At 47.2% G+C, this 23,447-nt stretch overlaps 1 protein-coding gene across 4 annotated transcripts in view; it reads right to left on the bottom strand.

The window, feature by feature from the left end:
- Nucleotides 1-7,456: 7,456 nt before the first annotated feature.
- Nucleotides 7,457-23,447, bottom strand: part of MORC2 (MORC family CW-type zinc finger 2) — a 50,196-nt gene continuing 34,205 nt past the window's right edge. For all 4 annotated transcript variants that reach the window (XM_032705789.1, XM_032705788.1, XM_032705787.1 and 1 more), the window contains 14 exons: nucleotides 21,148-21,288; nucleotides 20,562-20,716; nucleotides 20,306-20,434; nucleotides 18,924-19,029; nucleotides 13,695-13,827; nucleotides 13,314-13,388; nucleotides 12,825-13,202; nucleotides 12,284-12,424; nucleotides 12,134-12,188; nucleotides 11,219-11,360; nucleotides 10,719-10,910; nucleotides 10,532-10,625; nucleotides 9,196-9,384; nucleotides 7,457-8,313 (listed from right to left, as the gene is read on the bottom strand). In XM_032705789.1, the coding sequence (XP_032561680.1) occupies nucleotides 8,245-8,313; nucleotides 9,196-9,384; nucleotides 10,532-10,625; nucleotides 10,719-10,910; nucleotides 11,219-11,360; nucleotides 12,134-12,188; nucleotides 12,284-12,424; nucleotides 12,825-13,202; nucleotides 13,314-13,388; nucleotides 13,695-13,827; nucleotides 18,924-19,029; nucleotides 20,306-20,434; nucleotides 20,562-20,716; nucleotides 21,148-21,288 (1,999 nt within the window). In that variant the 3' untranslated portion in view covers nucleotides 7,457-8,244. The remainder of the gene's footprint in view (nucleotides 8,314-9,195; nucleotides 9,385-10,531; nucleotides 10,626-10,718; nucleotides 10,911-11,218; nucleotides 11,361-12,133; nucleotides 12,189-12,283; nucleotides 12,425-12,824; nucleotides 13,203-13,313; nucleotides 13,389-13,694; nucleotides 13,828-18,923; nucleotides 19,030-20,305; nucleotides 20,435-20,561; nucleotides 20,717-21,147; nucleotides 21,289-23,447) is intronic.

Raw genomic sequence — 23,447 nt, forward strand, 5'->3', positions numbered from 1 at the left:
CACTTGCAAAAAGTTTGCCCAAGGAGACCCTCTGCAGCAGCATCCCACAAGTACTCAAACGGGAGGAGGGGGTCAAAAACCTCCTCGCAGCGGGGAAACTGGAAGTGAGAGGTGTTGTCGTGCACCCCGGTACAGCAAATAAATGCGACTCGGGGAACAGGCTTGCGATTTGTGTCCCTCCACCTCAGTCAGCGCTGGGTTGGATTTATCCAACCGAGAGTCAGTCATCATAACTTCCACAGATGTAGTAGTAATCCCTATGGGGCTTTGGGGTCCCTTTAGCCCAGGGGTGCATGCACTACTAATTGGGAGATGTTCAACCAGCAGAATGGGTTTATTTGTGCTACCTGGAGTAATAGACTCTGACTCTCGTAGTGAACTTCAAATAATGGCCTGGACCCCTTCACCCCCTTGTTTCATCCCTAAGGGACAAAACATTGCCCAACTAATCCCCTTCTACAGCGGGGGAGGGGAGCGGGGTTCAGGGGCCTTCGGAAACACAGGCCAGCCACAAATTTACGGCCAGCCATCACAGCCACACAGCTGTGCATGACGTGCCAGATTGATGAGCACTGAATTACAGGTTGTGGTAGTTTGGTCTGGGCCTTCCTTGGTGACCAGTTTGTAATCAAGGAAGGGCCCAGATTTACCCAGTATTCCCTACGATTTTTACGTAAGCCAGGCTATAAGAAGAAAGGAGGAGAGGCCTTTGCTCTCTTTCCTTCCAGCGGCTTGGCGGTGCAGGTTCCCTGCTGTTGAGTCTGCCGTGTTGGGGAGCGAGGCCTGGTAAGGCCTTGTCGACCTTGGGAGGCGGAGGTTGCCGGCGATCGTTCCGGAGTGACTCTCGGTTGTCCCAAGGAGAGTAGTGAGATATTTCTTTGCTAACTCTTTTAGTGGATAGATATTGGGCTACTAATTGGGATATATATATATATATATATTATTTTGGTTTTGTTCCTTTTCCCTTCCCCCTTCCCTTTCCCTTGTGAAATTGTATAAATATTTCAATTGTATATAATTGTAACATAAGTGTAAATATATTTATATATATCACTTTAGTTCTCTCTCTCTTGTTTCAGGTTTTCTTAGTTGTTTTTTCTCCCTCTTCTCCCTGAGGTTTGGTGGAGGGGGGGACTTCTTGTGGTAAGGTTTGGAGACTTGGCAGGGAGCCAGCTTCAAACCATATCACAGGCCTAGTGGACACAGGAGCCGATGTTACCATCATAAAGGACTCTGAATGGCCACTAAACTGGCCCACTGTTTGCCCAGTTGCAACCATTCAAGTGGTGGGAGGCACACAAAGGCCCATACAGAGTGCTCTTGGGGCCAGAAGGACAAATAGCCAAAATAGCTCCCTTTGTTGCTCCCATTCCGTGTACATTGTGTGGACGGGATGTTCTCGGACAGTTCGGCACAGTAATGCAAATTGCTCCTGCAAGCAGCCAGGTTTTTCAATAGGGGCCATTGACTAGCCATCCCAAGTGATGCCAATTTTATGCCCCAAAAGGCACAGATAGAACTGCTCAAAGACAAAGTTTTCAGTCTATAAGCAGGAGGTATGTTTATTACAGCACCGGGAAGCAACCAGGTCTCCCTGGACAAACTGCTTCCTCCTAGCAATTCACAGCTGGACTTTTTATACAATTTTTGCCAAGCAATTGCATCATACAATATAAATATTCATAATATTGCAACATACATTTTTAATATTCATAACAGGTGGAGTTTAGGTGGAGTTAGGGGTGTGGTCTTCAATTTGGGGAGAATCTGGGAGGGTCGTTCCTGTTCTTCAACCTCACTCGCCCCTGTCCCTTTTTCCATCATCATCATGAACTTTGTGAACCTTCCTACTTTGTCTACCTTCCTAGTGAATTTGACAGAAGTTCCTGATACCTTGGCAAGGATACCTAGGTCTTGGCTCATCTTCCTTCCTTATCAGTCTTTGTTTTCCTCTCTATATACTTATTTTAGCCTTTTAGTTCTTTCTGTTTTCCTGTGTACATATGCTTCTGTTCTTCTGTGTCAATGCATCCTGCATTCTTTAATGAACTATGGTCTCTGCTGTTTCTAAGATCACATCCTTCGTGCTTTTGCTTAAAGCCTATATTCTGAATTTAACTCTCTACTTTTCATATTGCTATATTACATTTGCTCTCTAGGCCTTGCCTGGCTTCACAAGGACCATTTAAACTGGTCTGGAGAAGCGAACAACCAGTTTGGGTAGACCAATGGCCCATGAAAAAGGAACGGCTTGTACACCTAAGAGAGTTTGCAAGGCAGAAGGAGAAATCCTGAACTGCAAATCTGCCTTGCCCTCAGGTACCAGCAGGTACCAGCCATTCACAGTTTTGTTTCAGTGGGATCAGACTGAAAAAGATCCACTGAAAATCCTAGAGTGGCTGTTTCTGCCCCACACACAACCTAAAACTGTGTGGACTACTCATGAAATGTTTACCAAGCTTGTCATTAAAAGCAGAGGACGGTTACAGGAGCTGGATGGGAGAGATCCTGCAACCATCTACATCCCGGCTACAAAGGACAACCTTGACTGGATACTAGGCGAGGATGCAGGATTCCAGGTTGCCTTGGCAAGCTTTGATGGTGACATTTCCATTCATTTTCCCAAACACAGACTGTGGGCAGAAATTGGTAATTTACCCCTAAAAGCCACAACCAGATGCAAACATGAACCAGTAAAAGGCCTCACGGTCTTTACAGATGCATCTGGGCGGACCCGAAAAGCTGCAGTGACATGGGTAAACGCTGATACAGGACAATGGGAACGAGAGGTACAGACCATGAACCAGGGTTCTGTACAGGTTCTGGAACTGGCAGTCATACGTATTGCCTTGGGAAAGTTTTCAGAACAACCTGTTAATATTGTTACAGATTCCCGTTATGCTGCAGGGTTAGTATTCCATCTCGAACGTTCATTTCTTCGAGATGTTGCTAACCCTCACCTGTTGTTTGAAATGCGTTCTGTATGGTTTCTTGTCAATCACAGAAAGTTTGATTTTTACATCATGCACACAAGATCACACAGAGAAATGCCAGGACCAATAGCTGAAGGGAACCGGGAGGCTGACAGAGCAGGTACGTTTAACACCATACCTAGAGTCTTAGAGCAAGCGAAATTGTCTCATTCATTTTTCCACCGGAATGCACGTTCACTGAAGAGACAATTTCAAATAACACTCAATAAGGCTCGAGACATAATCATGTCATGCCCAGGTTGTCAGCAAATAACACCCATGCCATCTCAGGAAGGCGTTAACCCCGGAGGGTTAACGGCAAATGAGATATGGCAGACAGACATCACACACATAGCTGAATTTGGTACATTAAAATACGTACACGTCACAGTTGATACCCACTCACAATACATAACTGCCACTGCACACACTGGGGAAAAGGCCAAGGATGTAATAAGACACTGGTTCAGTTGTTTTGCGACCCTTGGTGTCCCAAAACAGAAAAAGACTGACAATGGACCAGCTTTTATTTCAGAAAAACCAAGAAACTTCCTGTCAAATTGGGGAATGTCTCACACCACAGGTATTCCACACTCACCCACTGGACAAGCAATTGTAGAAAGGGCACATCGCACCCTAAAAGATACGTTAACAAAACAGAAAAGGGGGGGATCCGTCTGTAGTCTGCAAGAGCGTCTGTGGAAAGCCACATATGTCATACATTTTTTAAATTGTGATAGTGCTGAAAAAAGCAGGCAGGAAAAGCAGCACAGACCTCAAGCTTTCGCCTCCCCCAAACCACCAGCCATGATAAGGGATCTGATTTCAGGGCAGTGGACAGGATCTTGTGACTTGGGGGCGGGGTTACGCATGTGCAGCTACAGGAAAGGAGCTGAAATGGATTCCTTCAGGTGTGTTAGACCCTACCTAGTTACACAACCACAGCAGCAAGAACCAGAGCAACGCAAAAGTTATAAAACCAGTTATTTTTCAGCAATAATGTTTACGTTTCAGGTTTACATTTGAGGATGACCAATGTGGCAAAATGCAGAGCTTAAACAAAACCCATGAGTGTGTGTATGATGAATGGAATGGACGACCGTCAGCAAATGTGTGTGTGAATGAATAAAAGAGCTGTATGACTGGACAAAGCACCTTAAATACCAAACACCTCACAAGAATAACACTACCTCAGCCACATGGTCACTTTAAGAGAATTTAGATTGCTATGTTTACCCTGTTTTTGAAATAAAGTTGAATTTCCCAGTTATTTAAACCCTCAGATTAATAAAGGTTATAAATCTATAGGTAACACATGGTTGAGCTAAGGTCCCTAGGTTAATAAAGTTATTTTCCAAGTTGCACTACCCCTTAGAAATATAAGAAGGTTTTAGAAGATTTACAATAGATGTATAAGTTGTTGAAAAGCCAAAGCAAGCAATGTGCTGGGTCATTGCGAAGCTATGGTAGTTTATAATGTATTGTTCTGTTGTTTGCACTGTTGTTTTTTGCATTGTTTTCATGACCATTATGAATAATTGAGAAGGGGGAGATGTAGGAGGCATGTCCAGGGGTGCAGGGGAAGCACCCAGGGCGAGGGAGCTCAGGGGACATGCGCCAGAATCTATATTCTCATTGGTTATAAGGTCACATGGTTTTAAGGGATAAAAAGAGCGCCAGGTTCGAATAAATTTCTCTTTGGCCACCACCTCAGCTGGGAGCAGGCTCCATTTCTTTATTATATAAAGATCCAACACCACCCCACACAGGGGACACAGCCATTTTATGTCATGAATGACCAGAACTCTGAGATCATGAACACATGCAGATGCTGCTAAGAGGGATTTCAGGATTTGAAGGTACAAGTAGATCAAGACTCTCTGGGTCTTGAAGACCAGAAAGACTTTCTGGCAGGGAAGGTTGCTATGCCTTTTGGGCAAGGCAGTGGCAGGAGAGGAGGTTTGAGCGTTCCCCACAACCCTGTTAGAGGGCTGAAAGGCAGCAGCACCCAAAGCCCGGCTGGTCTCTGCTATGGACTGCAGGAATTACTTGCAAAAAAAAAAAAAAGTTGATCCTGTTGCCATAAAATCAAATCCCAGATCTGAAACTGGTGACATGGAATTTCAAGCCTCCACTTAAGGAACAGCGGCAGTACACAGTCCTATGAAGATGTGCAGGCAGGACCACATTGTTGAGAGAATCTTAGATGATGCAGGACATATACTGCTTCAGGCCTGCTTGCACAATCCAGCCTGCGTGCTGGACGGCAGGGACCTGTGTTCTCCAGCAGCAGATGCGTGTCCTTGAGCAGTAGATATCAGAAAGCTGCATAGAGGAAAACAAGGAAGGAGGTTGTTATCCAGGGTGTGAGAAACCAGAAGATGGGGGGGCCTGGAAATGTGCCTTGGCTAGTAGAGCCAATAAAGTTATAGATTTAGTGTGTGAAAATGAATGTAACCAATAGAAAGTTAGAACAGAGCGTGTGAACCCTGTAGGACCCTTGATAATGTGTGTATTTTTGGAATAAAGTTAGAGCATTGACTGTACCTCCATGAGGATGTGTCTTTGACTCTGGAGCTCCTTTTTTGCATCTTCTCGTTTTACCACACTGGGAGAGGGATCAACTGCCATGAGCTCAGGGTCCTCGTGTCATTCTGCAAGAGAAACTGGGCGAATCCATGTCAGGTGGAGGATCACTGATAGAGCCCTTGAATGCCAGGGTGGCATTTCAGCAAGGGAAGCAGTATGGACAACTATGGTCCTGCTGTCAGGAGCCCCCCAGGGCTGTATGCTACAGCAGGCAAGGCACTGAGGCAAAGTTGGCTTGAAAAAATAGTCTCAAGTCCCTCAAGTTCATGTTAAAAAAAGGTCTCTTTATTAACTATAACAATGTCCTCCTTAGTATTTCTGCTGTAAGAAACAGCTGAAAGTGAAGAGGAAGACTGAAAGAAGAGCTGAGGTATTGACAGGCTTAACCACAGCACAGAGGTGTCACGGCAGGGTGGCAGAGAGGTGATAGGTTCTCAGTGGCAGCTGGAACAGCCTTTGAAATGTGACAGGGACACCCCTGTGTTATGCCATGGAAGAACACCTGCAGAAGTGTGTGGTGCAGAGCTGTGGGACAACCTCCACTCGTAAGAGCTCTACAAGGAAAGGCCCCGAACAACCTGGTAACAGCTTTGGAATGCATCCAGCTTGGAGATGGCAGTTTGATTCCCTGCTGGAGGCATTCTGATCCTATGGGTTTTAAAGGTGTTACTAAGAACTGATATTACACACAAGGTTACAAAAACAAAACTGCGATAAAGAGGAGGAGGAGGATTGCGGAGGATTGCCAGGAAGAGTTTGAGAATGAAAAACCTTTTTTATTGGCACTTAAAAATTCTTGGCTTGCTTTTCCTAGCAAAAAACCTTGGAACAAGGTCCAAAATAAATGAAATGCAATAAAAAACAAGAGTTAACGCTGGAAATGAGAAGTTATACAGAACAGAGGGAAAACCCCAGAGTAGCACTTTCCTATCAGGAGTAGAAGTAGGGAATCGAACTGTGCCGGAAGCTTAAGAACTGTGTAAGAGCTGTTAGTCCCATATTGGTGTTCCCTGGGTGTCAGAGATTAAGTAGCAGCTCTGAACTGCAATTTAACAAAACTTGGTTCTCTAGAATGTCTGATGGTTCCTGGGAAGGACAAAGATTTCTTCTTTCACCTTAATAAAAATGCAGCTTCTCCAGAGAGATTATTTTCATCAGAAGCACCAGTCTGCCATTACAACTAACAAACCTCCAGTATGCATGAGGAAATGGAGGTCAGCAGAGCCTGCTTCTCCAGCTAAGGAACACTGCCTCTCTGTGATGAAAGGTGTACAGGGACAGGGGGATGTCCTTACCTTCATATACTGTAGGATGTTGGGCCCAGATTCCAGCTGGAAGCAGTCAGTTTCACTGTGCTGTGACAAGCACCTGGAATTCAGAAAATGCACAAAAGCCTTCCCTCTCTCCTGTGGTGTGTAGAACTTGGGACGTCTTCAGGACTAAAAACAATTAGTGCTAATGATTTTCTGTGCAACAGACATTTAATTTGAAAGAGTTTTCTGCAAAACATCTATTATACATCCAGATGCCAAGTGAACCCCAAAGGTCCATTCCACCTGACCCCCCTGATGGTGGGCAGCTCTTGCTCACGCCATGTACCTCCAACTGCCTGGCTGGCAGGGGGACTTGTTTCTGAGTGAGAGTCCATAGCCACCTTGTCCTAGCAGGCCTGAGAAGTTGTTGACCAGCTGGCAAACTCAGACCGAGTCCCCTTGGCCACAAGTGGCCTGCCAGGAGCTGGTTGCAGCCAGAGGGCAAAGGACAGGTGTTTTCCTTGCTGCTGGCACTGGGCCAGATGCCATTCAATGGTGTAGGGCTCTGAAGGCTCCAAATTCCAGCACTTTAATAATTACCCAGAAGTGTAAGTTGATCAAAACAACACACACCTGAGGAGGTGACAACAGAACAGGGGTCACTTTATTGTCAGGTGGTCGAGTTCTTCTGATGTTGCAATTATGTCTCAAAGAAACAGGTGACTGCAAGCAGAGAACCTGAACTCCCGTGTTCTCCCATTGATGCTCACAGCTCACCATGACAGCCCAGAAGGCCCAGGATCCTCAGCCTCTTCGCTGTCAGCATGGTGGCAGTTCCACTTGCTTATGGTGACCTCCTGTTCAGGAATGTGCCAGTGCCAACCCCCCCAATCTACTGAGGTTCCATCCCCTCCACTCATGCTCATACAGGGACATTTCCTTTCAACAGCTCAAATTCATGGCTTGGCTTTCTGTAGCCCAAGTTGAGTATCTTCCATGTCTAAGTCCTGACCTTCTCTGCTAGAACTCAAGGTTTATTTTTTAGTTGCTGCCAGGTTCTTACTGCAGACAACCTGCTAGGCAGGATGCTCTGGGCTCCCAGGTTTAGATACAAGAAGGGTACTCACACTTTCACATCGCTAAAAACACGCAGCAACCCACCCATCGTATCAGGCACAGTTCCTATTTCTTTTAAAAATAAATATTTATAAACAAAAGAGATTCAGAGAACTACAATGTTGAAAATTTTCCTGTCAACAGCACAAATGCTTTGCATGTACAGTCACAGGAACAAGTTGCACACCAACAGGAGCACTGTTTAAAAACCCTCTTCCGTCATCAGCTGCCCCAGGCCAACCCTGCAGGAATCCACATCTCCCACTGCAGCAGCCAGCTCCTCTGCACTTCTCCAGGACTCGTACTAGGGCTGCTCAGTCTCCTTTCATGATCAAGTCCTCGATATATGCATCCAGTTCATCATCTGTATTAATATCAATGTCCTGAAACAAGAAATATCAGTGAGAAGTGAATCTTGAAGAAGAGTGCAAGAATGAAGAACCCAGAGCAGCTCAGCGTCCTCTTCAACATGTGGTCTGCTCAGCCTCTATGCTGCAACCTCCAGCACCCATCAGCTGCTGACAGCTGTGGTGAGAGCACCCCCAGCTTTCCCTGTCAGCACCTGACAGACAACATCTGGAAACCCATCAGCACCTGAGGCTCAAACAATGCACTCAAGTGATGGATTTACTGAGTGGATCTGAGTCAAGTTAGGTTTGTTTGGGATTTTTTAGCTTTAACACATTTTCCTAACAGGGAACAACTGCTTCCAGCTGTTTTCACTAGCTTCTCCATTGGTTGATTCTAATTTTAAGTAGTTTTTTAACTTAAAGTTTAATTATTTAAGGGTTTTACTTAAATATATTTTTGCTATTTTAATTAAATATTTAATAGCATAATTAATAAATCGGTTTCACCATAAGATTTTTTTATATTATTTGCTAAAAGTTTGCATTTCTGTAAGGGGTTCAGGATCTGCCCAAGAATGGGGCAAAAATTCCTTACAGAGCACTGCCTGTGCCTGGGGAAATTCTGCAGCAGAATGCAGAGAACAAACAGAACTTGTGCAGTATGTACATGCCATGACAAATCATCCTGTGAGAATTAATACTCAATGGGATCCCAAGGGCCTGGATCCCAAGAGTGGGCAGGGACAGTAGCTGTGCTCTTGTCTGCTATTGATGGGCTGAGTCCACGTTGCTCCCAGCTGAGGAAGAGCTGGAGCCCAGTAAGATGCTGGATTGAAGCACCTGGAATGCCCAGAAGGGGCTAGGCCAGGTGGCTACTCTGGGGCAGCTCAGGGTTTGCCTCTCTTCCTCACCCACCTCCTGCACTTTCTGCAGAAGGGCCATGATGTTAGTCCTCAGTTTCTGTAGTTTCTCCTCTGTTTCCCTCAGCTTCCTCTCCGAGTTCCGGAGGTTTTCCTCACAGGCTTTGGCCCGGGCATCGGCGCGTGTCTGATATGAATTGCACAGGTTCTGCAGACCCGCCTCATATTGCTTGAAATATTCTTTCTGCAGCAGACAAAACACAACAGATGACATGTTAAGAGAAAGCACCGAGCTCACAAAAACAGCAGCACTCACAGGCTTGTAGAAGAACCAAACTCCTGGCCTCTGTGACCAAATCCTCCCCACAGCATGTCTCTGCACGCCCTGCCCACGCTCACATTTGTATCTGATTTGCCTACTGCAGCTAGCACGAAACTCTAAGGGGTTTTTACGTTCTTCCAGTATCAGGACTGCCCCCAAAGCTGCCTGAATTTAGATTAAGGGTGCAACGTGTTTTAAAAAGCCTGAACTCACAGGTATGCTGCAGCAAGACTTGACAGCCCCTGTACACTGTGAGTGTCCTTGGTACAGATCACCGAGACAACACAGCCTGTCACTGTGAGGTAGGAACACCTGCACTCGCCAAATACCCCAGACATGACCAAGGTATACTGTGGAAGCAGTGGGAGTGGTAACTCCAGCAGATGCCTGAGTTAACAGAGAGAAGAGGAGGAGACAAGAGACAAACTGCCAATACACACACTGCGAGCATGGGAGTACCAAACAGAACTGGCTTTGGTCATCTGCAGGTGGTTTTTGTCATGTACAGGTGTGCCTCTTGGAAAGGTCTCCCTTGCTGGTATGTCAGAGAAGGGAGAAGTCAGAGAGGCCAGTTCCCTTGCTCTGCATTCCAGCCAGCACTGGATCTCCCAGTACCAGCTCACAGACACTGGTGGAAGCTCAGCCCCACCTGTTCTGTACCCAGACAAATGGAGGCCATGTTCTCTTCCATTTTTAAGATTGCCTCCCCCTAAGTTACAAGGCTGGGAGCAAAAACTACAGATATGTCTGCATCCTGCTTCTACAAACCTCTAACCTGGCCTCTCTTATTTTAAAAGTTTAACAGTGATAGATAAGAATTTGGGATGGTAGTAGCCAACAGCATTCCCACATAGATGTACGGTAACTAGAAATATCCTCAGACAACTGTCACAAGACTCAGGGCATCTCTCAGAGCTCTCATTCTTTTCCTCAGCTATGTCAGTCTGCCGAGGATCCAGGTCACCTTTTCAAGAGTGTGCTCTTGCATCAACAGTATGCACATTTGCCATAAGAATGGAATATATATGGGAAAACCCCAAACTTACGTTCCGAGAAGTAGTGGACTTACCAAGGGAAATGACAACAACCCTTCCGAGCTCATGGAACTCAGCTCATTCTTGGAGACTGGAAAATTTGGAGGCAAGAAGTACCGCAAACAATTCCTGTGCAGGAAAGAAAAACAAAGCCAGAACTGGGAGTTAACCAGGCTGAAGCAATCAGACTGCAGAGCTCCCAAGGGTCTGCAGTGAACCCACCGAAGGATCTGGACTAGAAGGTCAACTGTTTCTTGGCTGCTGCTGGGACCAGTGGTGTCGGGCTCGATTCTGACGCAGTCTGAGGTAGAAGGTTCAGCCACAACCACCTCCTCTTCCTGCTGTGTGTCTGGAGCCTGGTACTCAGGAGAGGGAGGCTTCATCAGCCTCACATCCTCACTGCCTTTCTCTACCCTGAGAAAAAGTATTAAGGGAATGTCAGGAATCTTCTACATTGGACATATCTGAAACACCATTAATAGCTTAATCAGAACCTGTACCCAAGTGTCACTCAGACCTCTAGACAAACAACAGCTGCCTCCATGGCATAACTGATGGAGTCTGTCATGCCCATTCGTTATGAAGCCACTGCACTGTCCTGAGCTCACATGCTCCCTGACATGACAGCAACATATTTGTCTTCAGCATCTATGGCAGTAAAGCAGGCCCTTCTTCCCAAAAGCAAAACAAGCCTCTAAAATCCAGTAGCTCAAGATAGTTACCAGCGATCCCGTGGTGTGGTGTCTGTAGGGACATAATCAAACTTCACCTTCCACCGGATCGCATGTCTGCCCCTTTCCACAGCTGTGACACGGCCCGTGAACCACTCCTTGTTCACACGCACCTCCACATGCAGCCCCTTATCTGTGAGGAGGAAGCAAAGGTGTTCGCAAACCTTCAGCTGCTGGAAAGCACATTCCGTAGGAGCTCTTGAGATTCAGGCACCTCAGCGGGGAGCACATGTGAACCTGTGACAATGCCCTCAAATAGTACAGACACCATCAAAACACAAAAAGGCACACAGCTCAGCTCTTGCTGAGAAACATTAAGATGCATGAAAATGACCTGGCTTTCCAGACAGAAGGTTTCTCCTGTACTCCAGGTTGTTTGACATGGGTTTTCCAGGCTCGTGAAGGTCTCTAGGACAATTTGCCCCATGTCCCTAGTTTCCAGACAGCTCCTTGGAAGCATGCTGAAGAGATGCCCTTCTCTGGCAGAAGGTGCAGTACCACATTGGCTATCACCTTTTTTGGGGTGTCCCAGCCCCTCTTCTCTCACAGCAGCGCAGCAGGTCTGGATACAGTCCTGAGCATTTGCCAGCTGGCACGGCTCCATGATCCACTCAGGAAGGGTGAACATGTCAGTTATACCCCACAGCCCAGTCCCACACCTGTCAGCATGATGCAGCCCTTGACCACAGAGCCTCCCATGCCACAATTGCCTCTGGCCTAATCAAAGGGTTCCCAGCCAAAATGTTTCATGCAAGTTAGAGTCATCTCAGGGTCTGGGACTCAAATTTACACTATTTCTTATTCAAAAAGCTCATTACTGAAATCACACGTTTAACTGACGAGTCTAGTTCTGCAAGTTCTTTTTTATGTCAGATACCAGCAGCAGCCCAATGGCTCATTTCTCACCTTTCTGAGCTTTCTTCAGTTCCACCAGCTCTTCCTCTCCAGCACTGTCTGTGAGCTGGGAGCAGAGAGAGAGCTCACATTAGCTGCCTCCCACCAAGATTATAAACACCTGACAAATACCTTCTACTGGGGAAAGCAGCACACTCTCACCTCCACTACCACCTCATTGGAATCCTTCTCTTCTTTCACTGCCACAAATTTTCCTCGTTTTGTCCTCTCCTTTTTGTGCTCCCCCTCCTCCTCAGACCCATCCTCTGGGATGTTCAAGGTCCTCTTCCGAGTGCTGGAGGCCTTTAGGAAGCAAACAAGCTCTAGCTGTTAATTCCACCCTGCTATCAAACAAAAACCTTCTTTCAGCCAAGTTAAAAAAAAAAGAAAAAACGCCCAACATCCAGTGTTTAATTTGGAAGTTGATCAGCTTTTCTGAAAGGTTTTAGAGGTGCTACATGATCGTGCAAATGCTCACCCCACCACTTCACATTCTTTTTTTCCTAAAGAAACAATCTGGCCTAACAGGAGAGAGATGAAACAAGTCTTCTTGAGGGGTGTAAATGGCACCCTAACCCCAGAGTAAAGTAAAAGTTCTCTTGTCTTGCGCAGGGCCCACAGTGCACATCTCATGGGACAGAGTAGACAGGCTGAGCAGGACAGTGGGTGAGGAGCTGAGGGGTTTTATCCTGTTGATTCTCACCTGTGAGCATTTGCCAGAGGCAGATTTCTTTACTGCTGGCACCTTGGCAGCTTTTGGACTGGGTGTCTCACGTGGGCTTTTAGGGCTCTGCAGGCCAGCAGAGAGGGACTTCGTGGCTGTACCTTGTTTGGCAAGAGTTTTTAAAGCGCTGTTAGACTTCCCAGATGTCACAGTGTTCTGGTGTGTCCTGGAAGTGCTGGCCTCCTCTGTGAAGAGCGTGCTGGCCAGCTTGGAAGAGCTGGTATTTGGACAATCTGAAGAGCTCTTTTTCAGCTGACTGCTGGACTTGGGAGGAGGTGAAGATCCTGGTGGTCTGCTGGGAGCGTTCTTGATTACATCAGGCAAAGGAGGAGATCGTGGGCGCTGAGGTCGGGTGTGCTGGAACAAATGTGGGTACAGAGAGAGGAAGGGTGGCAGAGTGAGGAACTGCTGTTCAGAGCAGCTAAGGAAGCACAAAAGAGTAAAAACCTACAGCAGTACGCCATTTACCTCTCCTGAAGGTCGTGCAGTCACTTCCAGAGGCAGTTTCTTCAAGTCAGCTTGAGATCGAATTGGAGCGGTTTTCTATTTAAAAAAAATAAATCAGAAAGGTCAATTTACAAGCTGCCAGGCAGTGCCTGAACCCAGCCCAACAGTCTTCCAGGTTAAAACCAACGATTATAAGAAAGTGTGTTCCGCGTCCTTCAAGAGACAGACGTCACTCCCATTTTCCCATCAGAAAATGAAATGCAAGCTTAGATGCTCGTTTTCTGTTATTAAAACAAACCCTGCCCCATGAAGGAACACAGGTGGCATCAGACTCAGGAGCATCTCTTTGCACTAGGAGGTCCCTCAAACCTGCTCTGCTTAGCTGGAGACCTCCAGACTCACCTGCAGAGCTTCCAGTTTTTCCTGCTGCTGGCGGATTTTCTCTGTCAGTTGTTTCTGCTTTTCCTCATGTGATTTTGAGTCTTTTTTCAGAGTTCCCAGTGGTACCTTCTGTTTCTGCTCTGCAGCCTCACATCTAGCATGGAGGGAAGGCCAGACGAGATCAGCAAGGACGGCAGGACCTGTGCCATTCTCACACAGGATTGCCCCAACATCCCATCCCAAATGCAGCAGGAAAACCACTTTCCTTTCTGCAGTAGCCACAATCGCAAAAGCAGTGGTTTTCTTCTTGGGAAACAGATATGATTTAAGGAGCGAAGGCACAGTTGTTAATAAAATGCATTTATGCTGGGAATCACCAATTCAGAGCCCAGGAACAGCTGTGACTGGTTTCTGTACTGCATCTGTACTCCAGACTTTTTCAGCAATTTTCCTTCCTATCAGCTTATTACGTATTCATATCAGTTCCTCGTTTTACAGACTTCCTTTCCCTTCAGAAAGGAAAGCACAGTACTAGTAACCCATGACTAAGACATCATTCCCACAAGTCTTCCAGCAGCAGATGCCCTCTGGCTTGCCACCCTAGGCCACACCATTTCCTTTGCAATATCCTGTAGCTATTTGCTTTTCCCGTCCTGTTCAGCCCATGGCCTACAAAACAGTGGTGAGTATCCTACTCCCCCAGGTCCTCTCAGGTGCAGAATCCTGGAAGAGTCCTTGAGAGAGGAGGAAAACACAGGTAGGAAATACTCTCTCAAGTGGACTGGCATCACCTTTAAAGTGCTGGCTGAGCAGCTGTCCCTCAGGAGCACTGTCAGAGGAGAAGGAGGGGACTGAGCAGTGCCCAGGTCATCTCCTGTCATCAAATGGAGTCATGGACAGACACACCAGGATCAGCCCGGGTGGGGCAAGATCACGCAGGGATTGTGCGAGCCAGGAAAGCAGCAGCACCGAGACGGCCCCTGTACAACACAAGAGATCCAGCAGATCCCACACTGAGTCTGAGCCAAGCTGCCAACCTGCAGGTGTGAACCTTACAGGTAAAAGGAGGACCGTGCTCTCACTGTAGATCACTCAGAGCTCCAAGATGCTGAGGAGAGATGATTTCATCAAGATCTCTGATCCTGAACCTGCCAACTGATGCGATATCTCGCAGTCTGTCAGATACACACTGGGATCAGCTTTGGAACACAAGCAGCAGTTTCTCCATCAGCCTCTGAAGCACTGCTGGGGCATTTTCCATGTAGTTTCATGTGTCATCACTGAAAAATGACTGACACCAGAGCTGCAGTTTCCAAAGATAAAGCTGAACAAGTGGCACCGTACACAGGTTTCTCAGTGGAGAAATGCATCTCCCAGCCTGTGGCATTGCCTGAGGCCGGAAGCATTGCCAAGTTGTGTCTTACAGCACACAAAAGAATGAAAGCGCCATTAGTTCTTGGAGAGGAAAAATTCAGACAACTCACAGCATTCAAACCCACAGATTATATCACTGGAAGCAGCAAGTCAGAACAAAGGAATTATCTTGGTAGTCAGAATGGCCAGGAACTCAGGACCCAGACTCTGGTGGTGCTCAAGGAGCTTTGAGACACAGAGTCATCTTCAGCTGGTGCTTCAGCCACCAGTTCAAATACCATTTAGGACCCAAGTGGACGTCAGGTAGGAGAAGAGAGGCAAGCAAGCCTGGCACTGCAGTGTGAACAGGCACGCTGCCTTTCCTGTGACAAAGTGAACAATGGTGGCACCTAGTGCTGACCCCAACACAGACTGTGGCACTGGCAGGGGTGATTGCTTCACATGACAGAGGAAGAGCATTCAGCTCCCATGATCTGGGATAACATACCACCAGCAGCCACTGAGGTGTAGGTGGACAAACCAGAAGGCTGGGAAACAGCTCAGTGCCAACAGCAGACACTGTGCCAAGGCAGCAAAAACCACCATGTGGTCTCTGATGCCAGGAGAGTCTCAACACCAGCTCTGACACTGCTTCGTTTTTGATTTGGCTGAATGACACTCTGCACAGACCCTCATGGCACACAGGCTTGAGGACCCCACCCATGGTGGCTGTGCTTCTCAAATCCTGTTATCCTTCAGACACTACAAATACCAGAAATAGTCAGGACGGAGAGGTGAAGGTGTTCAAACTCTTTGCAAAAGGACATGGCAGGAAAAATCAGGCAGTGCAGCACTTGGAACTGGTCCCAGCTAAAAGCCAGATGAGTGCTGGAGCAACTTCTGCTGAAAATCTTCTGCCTTGTGTAAAGGACACAACTGCACTTATTGCTGGAAAGTACACGAGAGCCTACTCAATCCAAAAATGTTCTGGAGTTATTTATTCTCCAAGAGTAAGACTCCTGAGATCCCTTCTGAAGCTGAAATGACCAGAAGTTTGGATCACCTGTGTCAAATGCCTCTCTGCCCTTTCCCAGTTCCCTGCATGGAGGATATGGGATGGCACAACATGCACTGCAGACACTCAGGCTCACTCCAAAAAACATCCCAACATCCATCTCACATGAAATGCAGTCAACCCCCCCACCCACTGAATTTTCATGGTATTGTAAACACAAAATTTAAATTCTTTGATGAGTAAATCAAGTTCCTGGTAGGTGACATGATAAAAACCCTGTCTGCACACAGATGGAAGAGCACAAAGACAGGTGGGGGGATCTGACACCTTCCATGGCTACTCCCAGGCCATTCCAGGAGCCACTAGCCCATCTAGGGTCCATTTCCACAAGCCCAGAGGCCCAAGGCAGTCTAGGGGATGCAAATTGGGTTTTCTGGGAATTGGGGAATGCAAATCTGTTCAGCAGAACAGATACTCCATTTGGGCTACTGCCCGGGCTGTCCCAGGGCAGCCTCAGCCCCAGTGTCTAATCAGTGGGAGCAGTCCTCTGAAACATCTTCTGGACCAATGGGAGGAACCAAAAGCAGGGAAAGAAAGGGACTGAGATGATTTGGGGAAGAACAAACATGGGAAAACAAAGAAATAATAGACTAAAACCGACCAGTTGTAAATAACCCATCAGCTGGTCAGGACACCTCTGTAACCTTATGTCTCCTCTTTTCCTGGGTGAGGGGCTCCATTCCACGTATGCACCTGGGTAGAGTGGTGTGAGTGCCACCAGCTGCAGTGACTACTGGCATGTGCACGAACATGAGTCACAGCAAACGCTGGGCCAGAGGAGCCAGCCAGGAGGTGACCTGGGAGCAGGGGGAGGGGATGTCTAAGGGTGACCCGCAGGAGCCGACTACCGGAGGGACCAGGGAGTCCTGCCTGATAGAGATGGGTATGGGGCCGTAGGCAGAGCTGTGGGTGTCTCTAGGCAAGAAGCACGTGGGAAGAGCAAGGATCTCCATCTGATCAGGATGGAAGGATGCTCAAGGTGAGACACTGGGAGGTTTGTAGTGTGTATGTTACGTGTAACCACAGGAGGTCTGTACCCCTCGCTCCCTGGGACTGCAGGCTGCAGGGCCCATCTATGCCAGTGCAAATTATCAGAGAGACAGGGGCCAGATATGGACATGAGTATTTCCACTAGTGGTCCTTCATCCTGACCAACCAAGAGGGAAAAGGATGAGGCTGCTGGTGCAGTCTGTGTGAGTGCTGAGAGCACCCACCTGTGCTGATCTGCGGGGCTGGATGTACATGTCTGTGTACATACATGGTCTGTCTATGTTTGCGTGTGTGTGTAGCAGCAACACCTTCCCAGCTTTGCTACTGCTTCCACCTGAAAGGCTGGATATGTGGCAGCCCCTCCTCAGGCTCCAGGCTCAGCCCTGCCCCAGCAGTTTGGCCAGAAACAACCCTGGCACAGCCACACTCCTCAGAGCTCCACAGCGGGACACACACACACGGAGCAACAGGGAAGTCAGAATATGTATTCTTCCAATGGCAGGCGCCAAAAGGAAGAAGCCAGAAAATCAGTACTGTCAAACAGAAACATCAATACTCTGTAGCCTTTTCAGCCACAGATGTTAAAATTTTTATTCCAATTAAAAGCTACCACCTGGATTCATCCCCTTTGTCATTAAGCCCTGAGCCAAGGCATCTGAATTTCAGCAGAGCAGCTTCCCTCCTTAACACAGACAAGAATGGGCTTCCAGCAGTGTTGCTCTCCACAGAGAAGCAGCCTGGAGCAATCATTTTCCTCACTCAAATAAATTACAAGATTCTATCTATGTTTTATAACTGTAAAACTCATCGCTGGGAAGTGCTGCTCCCTCAAGCATGCAAAATGTCCCCCCTGGGCTCACCCCAACCCAGTGCAGTTGCTGCAGTTTGGTGTCTGATGGGTGGGAGCTGTAGGAGCAATAAAGACAACTGCAAAGCCCCCCTGAAGATGTGTCACTCCCCGCCTTCACCATGACAATTCTCCAACTGTTATCTATGCTGCCTATGGCAAAATTAACATGATCTAAGGCTACAGTAGTATTGCCAGTGCCAGTGCAGAAAAGCCACAAAGGATCCAAACTTCACCAAATCACTGGCTGAGGCTGGAGGGAGCTCTGGGGTCCCTCTGATCCCACCCCCTGCTCAGGCAGGGCCACCCAGAGCCAGGGGCCCAGGACCACATCCCGGAATATCTCCAAGGATGGAGAGCGCACACCTTTCCTGGGCAACCTGGACCAGGGCTTGGTCACCCTCAAAGGGGAAAAAAGTGTTTCTGACATGCAGAGGGAGTCTCCTGTGTTCCGTTTTGTGCCCATGGCCACTGGTCCTGCCACTGGGCACTAGTGGAAGAGCCAGGCTCTGTCCTCTTTGCAGCCTGCCTTCAGGTGTTTGTATACATTGATGAGAGCTCCCTGAGCCTGCTCAGCTCCAGGATGGACAGCACACACTGCTGCCGGGGTTGTTCCTCCTCAGGGACAGGACTTCGCATTCTCCCGCTTGAACCTCAGGAGGTTCCTGTTGGCCCATTTCTCCAGCCTGTGCAGGTCCCTCTAGATGAATTCGTGACCTCCTGGTTTGTGAGCTGCTCCTCCCAGTTTGATGTCATCTCTCACTTGCCGAGGGTGCCCTCTGCAATTTGCACATCACACAAATGTCCACCAACATTCAGCTCTACACGTCATCACTGCCTTTTCACAGGCTGTGAGCACAGTTTAAAGGTACCGAATTACTGCCAATCCCTCCAACTATTCTCAAGGACCAGATGACCAGAAAAAAGCTCCAAATGTACAGGCAAGACACACTGCAGAAAAGTCTTAATATTAACTGATTCTTACCTGTCTTGTTCAGGATCAGGGTTCATGGAGCACACCCAGCTATCAGGGTAGTTCTTCTCCACAGAGCTTAGCTGGAACGGGAGAGTCCGCCACTTCAGACATACATCTGTCACACAGACACTTTGCAAATTAAAAATACACAGTCTGACATATAACCTCATTTTTTCCCACAGCCCATTCAAAGCCCAAGTACCACACCAAAGTGTACGCAACAATAAGATTAGTGGCCAAAAAAAGTGAGACAGTCGCAGGATACAGAGTCAATTCTTGCTTCATGCTCACCAAATGCTTGGATGAAACCCTCAAAGACATCCCTAACAAGAATGCAATGAAGCCTGGCATCAACTGATACCAGAGGACCTCACGCTCCTGCTGCAACAATGGCATGTACAAATCAGTCAGAACAGCCAATCCTGACATCATGGCTCAGCCCAGCAATCAGGCTGTCTCCTACCGATACCAACACAACAAAAGTCAGAGACTTATCCACTAAAAGAAAAAAAAAAATTATAATAATTATTACAGTTTTGATGAACCAGGAACACTTTGAGAGTACTGCTGGCCTACCAGGAAACCAACAGCTTCACAAAATCAAGTTTTGCCAGGAAAATCCAAATGTCCTTAAATCAGGCTCTGCAAGAATGTCAACATGGGAGGACAAGAAGAATGAGAGTAAAGCCCCTCCTCTTTGGTAGGAACTTTGAAAGGTCTGAGAAAACCATTGAAGTAGAAGAACCTAACAAAATAATTCCACAAGAATGGCCTCCCATTCTTTTCTTACATCCTCATCCCCAAGTCCTGGGGAGAAAATAAGGGAGTTTGGTGTCCCTCTACCAGGAGACAAAGTGATAGTGTTGAGCTCTCCCTAACCCTGGCAAGGGCTTACCCAGAGCTGTTTAGAGGTGCAAAGAAGAGAACTTGCATTACATTCCAAGGAAACTGTAAAATGTTCCCTTTGTGCTCACACCCAGTACTGATCAGCAGGTTAGTGCATTAGGGTGCAAATTACTTGGCCATTTCCCATTGCCTACGGGGAAGTTTTGGATTTTACTCTGCTGCTGGGATGGGTGGCTTTGGCCAGTTCCAGTTCATAAGACATTTCTGAGCCCACTCTCAACACTGCTACTGGCCACACCTGCCCCGCTCTGTCAGGGGATCTGAGGAACATGGCAGTTGGTGAACTGTGCAGGAAAGGAGCCTTATGCCAGGATGTCACAGTGTACCATCGTGTGCAGACAGAGGTAACTCACAGAGAAGACAAGCCCTAAGAGGGGATAACAATAATGAAGCCCATCTCAAATGTCCTACGCATTTAGCTGCTCCCCAGCTGCAGCCAGGAGCGCCCCTCCTTCCCCAGGGAGGAGCAGCCAGATCAGACGCACCGCACTGAATCGTGGTGGGGATCTCCATGGCTCTCCGGCGCTTGTAGCGTAGTTCACTAGACGGAGGCTGGTTCCAGTTTGCCGATAAATAACCAAATTCATCCCAGAACTTGATGATACCTCTCTGGGCTGGAAAACAAACCACATCCTGCTCAGTACGGAGCCATTATCACAAAATCACCACCTGCACTCTCGGCTGCCCTCCAGACACCCAAGTTTCTCCTTTCACCCCCTGGTAATCATGAAGCTTCATTACCTATAGCAACATCCTTCCAATACTGAGCCAAATGCTCTCCCATGGCCTTCAGCAAGTGTCGATACTCTTTGGCATCAGCGAAATCTTGTTTATTATGGGTTGGCTCCAGAACCAAATAGGGCACATCGACCACACCTACCACTCCTCCACATGCCCTAGAAGAGGAACACACAGTCACAAACATTAAACTGCCAGGTTTGCAACCTGAGCCATCATACAAAAAGTAAGGTGGGCTCAAATATTTGTATTTGCTGTCAAGACCTATTTTCCCTGTCCCTAGAATGAGGCACTATTGGTATCAGCACTCATCAGTGCCACACGCCAGCACTGAGCCCAAGTACTTCATACGGCTGCAGGGATGACCAAAATTCATGTAGAGAACTCAATACCAAGAAACTGGGGAAATATTAAGCAGTATTAAACATAATTTATTTGTCAGAATGCAAACTGAAGGCTGACAAAATGAGCAGGCCTCATGCTCATGAAGAATGATTAACGCATAACCAGGTTATTGCACAACCTAAGTTAGATGTAGAAATGTGCCAGGCTTAAGCAAAAAGACTGCAGAAAAATATGCAAGACTCACATGCCGCCCTCCAGCTGCGGGCCCACCTTCTCATACATCTTGATCAGCCGACTACAGTTATAAATGAACATGCCGTCCAGCTCACGCTGCTCAATGTTCACCCCAAAGATAAAATTCAGCTCTTTGGGTTCCTTCAGTGCCCTGGAAGGGAACGAAACAGAGCCTCAGAGATGCTGAAAATAAAGCATATTATATACTGGTGTTAGAGAGAGGGTATGGAAATCTGGCATCCTTGAGCATTAAATTAATCCTGTAATCTCCTATTTCTGAAAAATACAAAGCAGTTGTTGAATGGGCATTACAACTGAACATGAACAAAATACAAAAACTTTGCAATACAGACACTATTTTAGGATGGACATTCATTTGGTTGTGTTTTCTCCTTCAGAACAGATTCTGGATTTTACTTCAGATGTGCTTGTTCAAAAAACGACAGTGAACTAGTTTCATGAGAGTGTTGTTTGGTACAGACTGGTCCTTTCCAATGCTATTTTGGTTTGTATTTTCCAGATGCAGATCCCTGTCTAGATAAACCATGAAAATTCAGATTTTGATACAAAACTGTAGTCTTGATTTTCAAATTCTGGAAAGTTCGCCTAATTCCAAGTTTTGAAAGGCTGTTCCTTAAGCTGGAAAGCTGGAGGATACAACGCACAGCCCAAACAGACCTTTTTTTCTTTCATGCCAGGATATCAATTTGCATGATTTCTCCTTTATCTGTGCAGCGGATGACTCCAACAAAAGTTGGCCTCAAATATGTTTGTGAGCTCATAGGGATTTCCGAATCTGAACCTTTGGTTACCGGAAATTCTGTCTCCAGCGAGGCAGAAAGCCTTGAGATTGATCTCTTTGTGCTGTAAATCAAACAAAATCCCTGTGTCTCACAAACAGAACTACTGCTCTTTACCAGATTAAATTAATCAGGTTCCACAGTTTCCCTGAAATCCACGCTGAGGATTTTTCATAGGGAGGATCCTCAGCTTCAGGCTGAAGGTATCCTCAAATGCAAGGTCCAAACCTGTAATTACTGCAAAGCAAAGCCTATACCACAGTCCTGCCCAACTCTCTCAATTTTGACCTCACTTATATCCCCCCTTTCACCCTCATAAAGTTCTTAGCACTTATGTGCTTTATTCCACTTAGGAATTTGACTTCTGCTTCAGCGGTTAGTTGAAGACAGCGGAATTCTTTACAATGTTCTGCTGTGTAGTGGTTTGGACTTTGTTTTCCCCCAGAGGATAAGAAAAGTGGTAGACCCCTGGAAATTCTGAAATTCTGTCCAATGAGCGCTCCTGCAAAAATGTAAACATATCACAACCAAACGGAAGAGAAGAGTTGTAGTTTTTAGGTTAGAAGAAGTAGCCATGTTGTGAGCCACGAGAGGAAGGGGCTCTGAGCCCCTCGGGGCCTCTGGGCCCCCCCCCAGCCCCAGTTGGGGGCTACAGAGACTTGGAACAGTGTTGAGCTGGACTATGTATCTGTAGCTATGAACTGGGGAATGGTTCTTCAATGTGAGCAGAGACAGCAGCAGCAGACCAGCGCTGACCGGAGGAAAAGCGGCGGCACAGAGCCAAAAGATAAGAGAGCAGCAAAACAACCATGCAGCAAAGCAGGCAGAACTTCTGCAAACCTGAGAGAGAAAGACCGGCAGCAGAGAACAGAACTAAGTTCTACAGAGAGAAAGCTTGGGGGTAAGAACTGTAAAACTCCCCTAAACTTCCTTGGAGATCCCTCCAAAAAATGGAGGGGTGGACTCTTACTGATTAGAAGTCCTAAATAGGTAAAGGAGCTAAGAAGCTCGGTCGTCCTGAGAGCTCAGCCAGGACGGAGTGTGGGAGGTTGGCCTTGAGGGCTCTCCCTTGCTGCAAGCTACAAAGAAGCTCGCAGCCTGAGACAGGGCACAGAGGCCCTGCAAGGAGCTTGAATCTCCTGGAGATACCAGACCATCACAAAGACCCCCTGTGCTTCGTGATATGACCTGGTGAAACGACCTTGTCTGGGGCGACGAAGTCCACGAAAGACCCCTCGGTTGGTTGGCGACGGGGCCACGAGGGGCTTGGATTCCCCCTCGCGTGTGCTGGCAGAGATCCAGCTATCAGCTGCTGCAAGAGACAGAAGAAAAGAAGAGAGAGCCTGCTGCCTTAGAGACATTGCTGCTTCTGAGAGTTGAAAGGATCTCTTCCTTCTTCCCTCCTGGACTTTTATTTGGAGGGGAGAAGAGATCTGATCCATTGTAAATACTTATGTCATAGTAGAGATAGCTAAGGTTGTGTATAATGTATTGTAGTATTTATTTGTAC

Source organism: Chiroxiphia lanceolata, chromosome 18, assembly GCF_009829145.1.
Source record: "Chiroxiphia lanceolata isolate bChiLan1 chromosome 18, bChiLan1.pri, whole genome shotgun sequence".
Taxonomy (NCBI): Eukaryota; Metazoa; Chordata; class Aves; order Passeriformes; family Pipridae; genus Chiroxiphia; species Chiroxiphia lanceolata.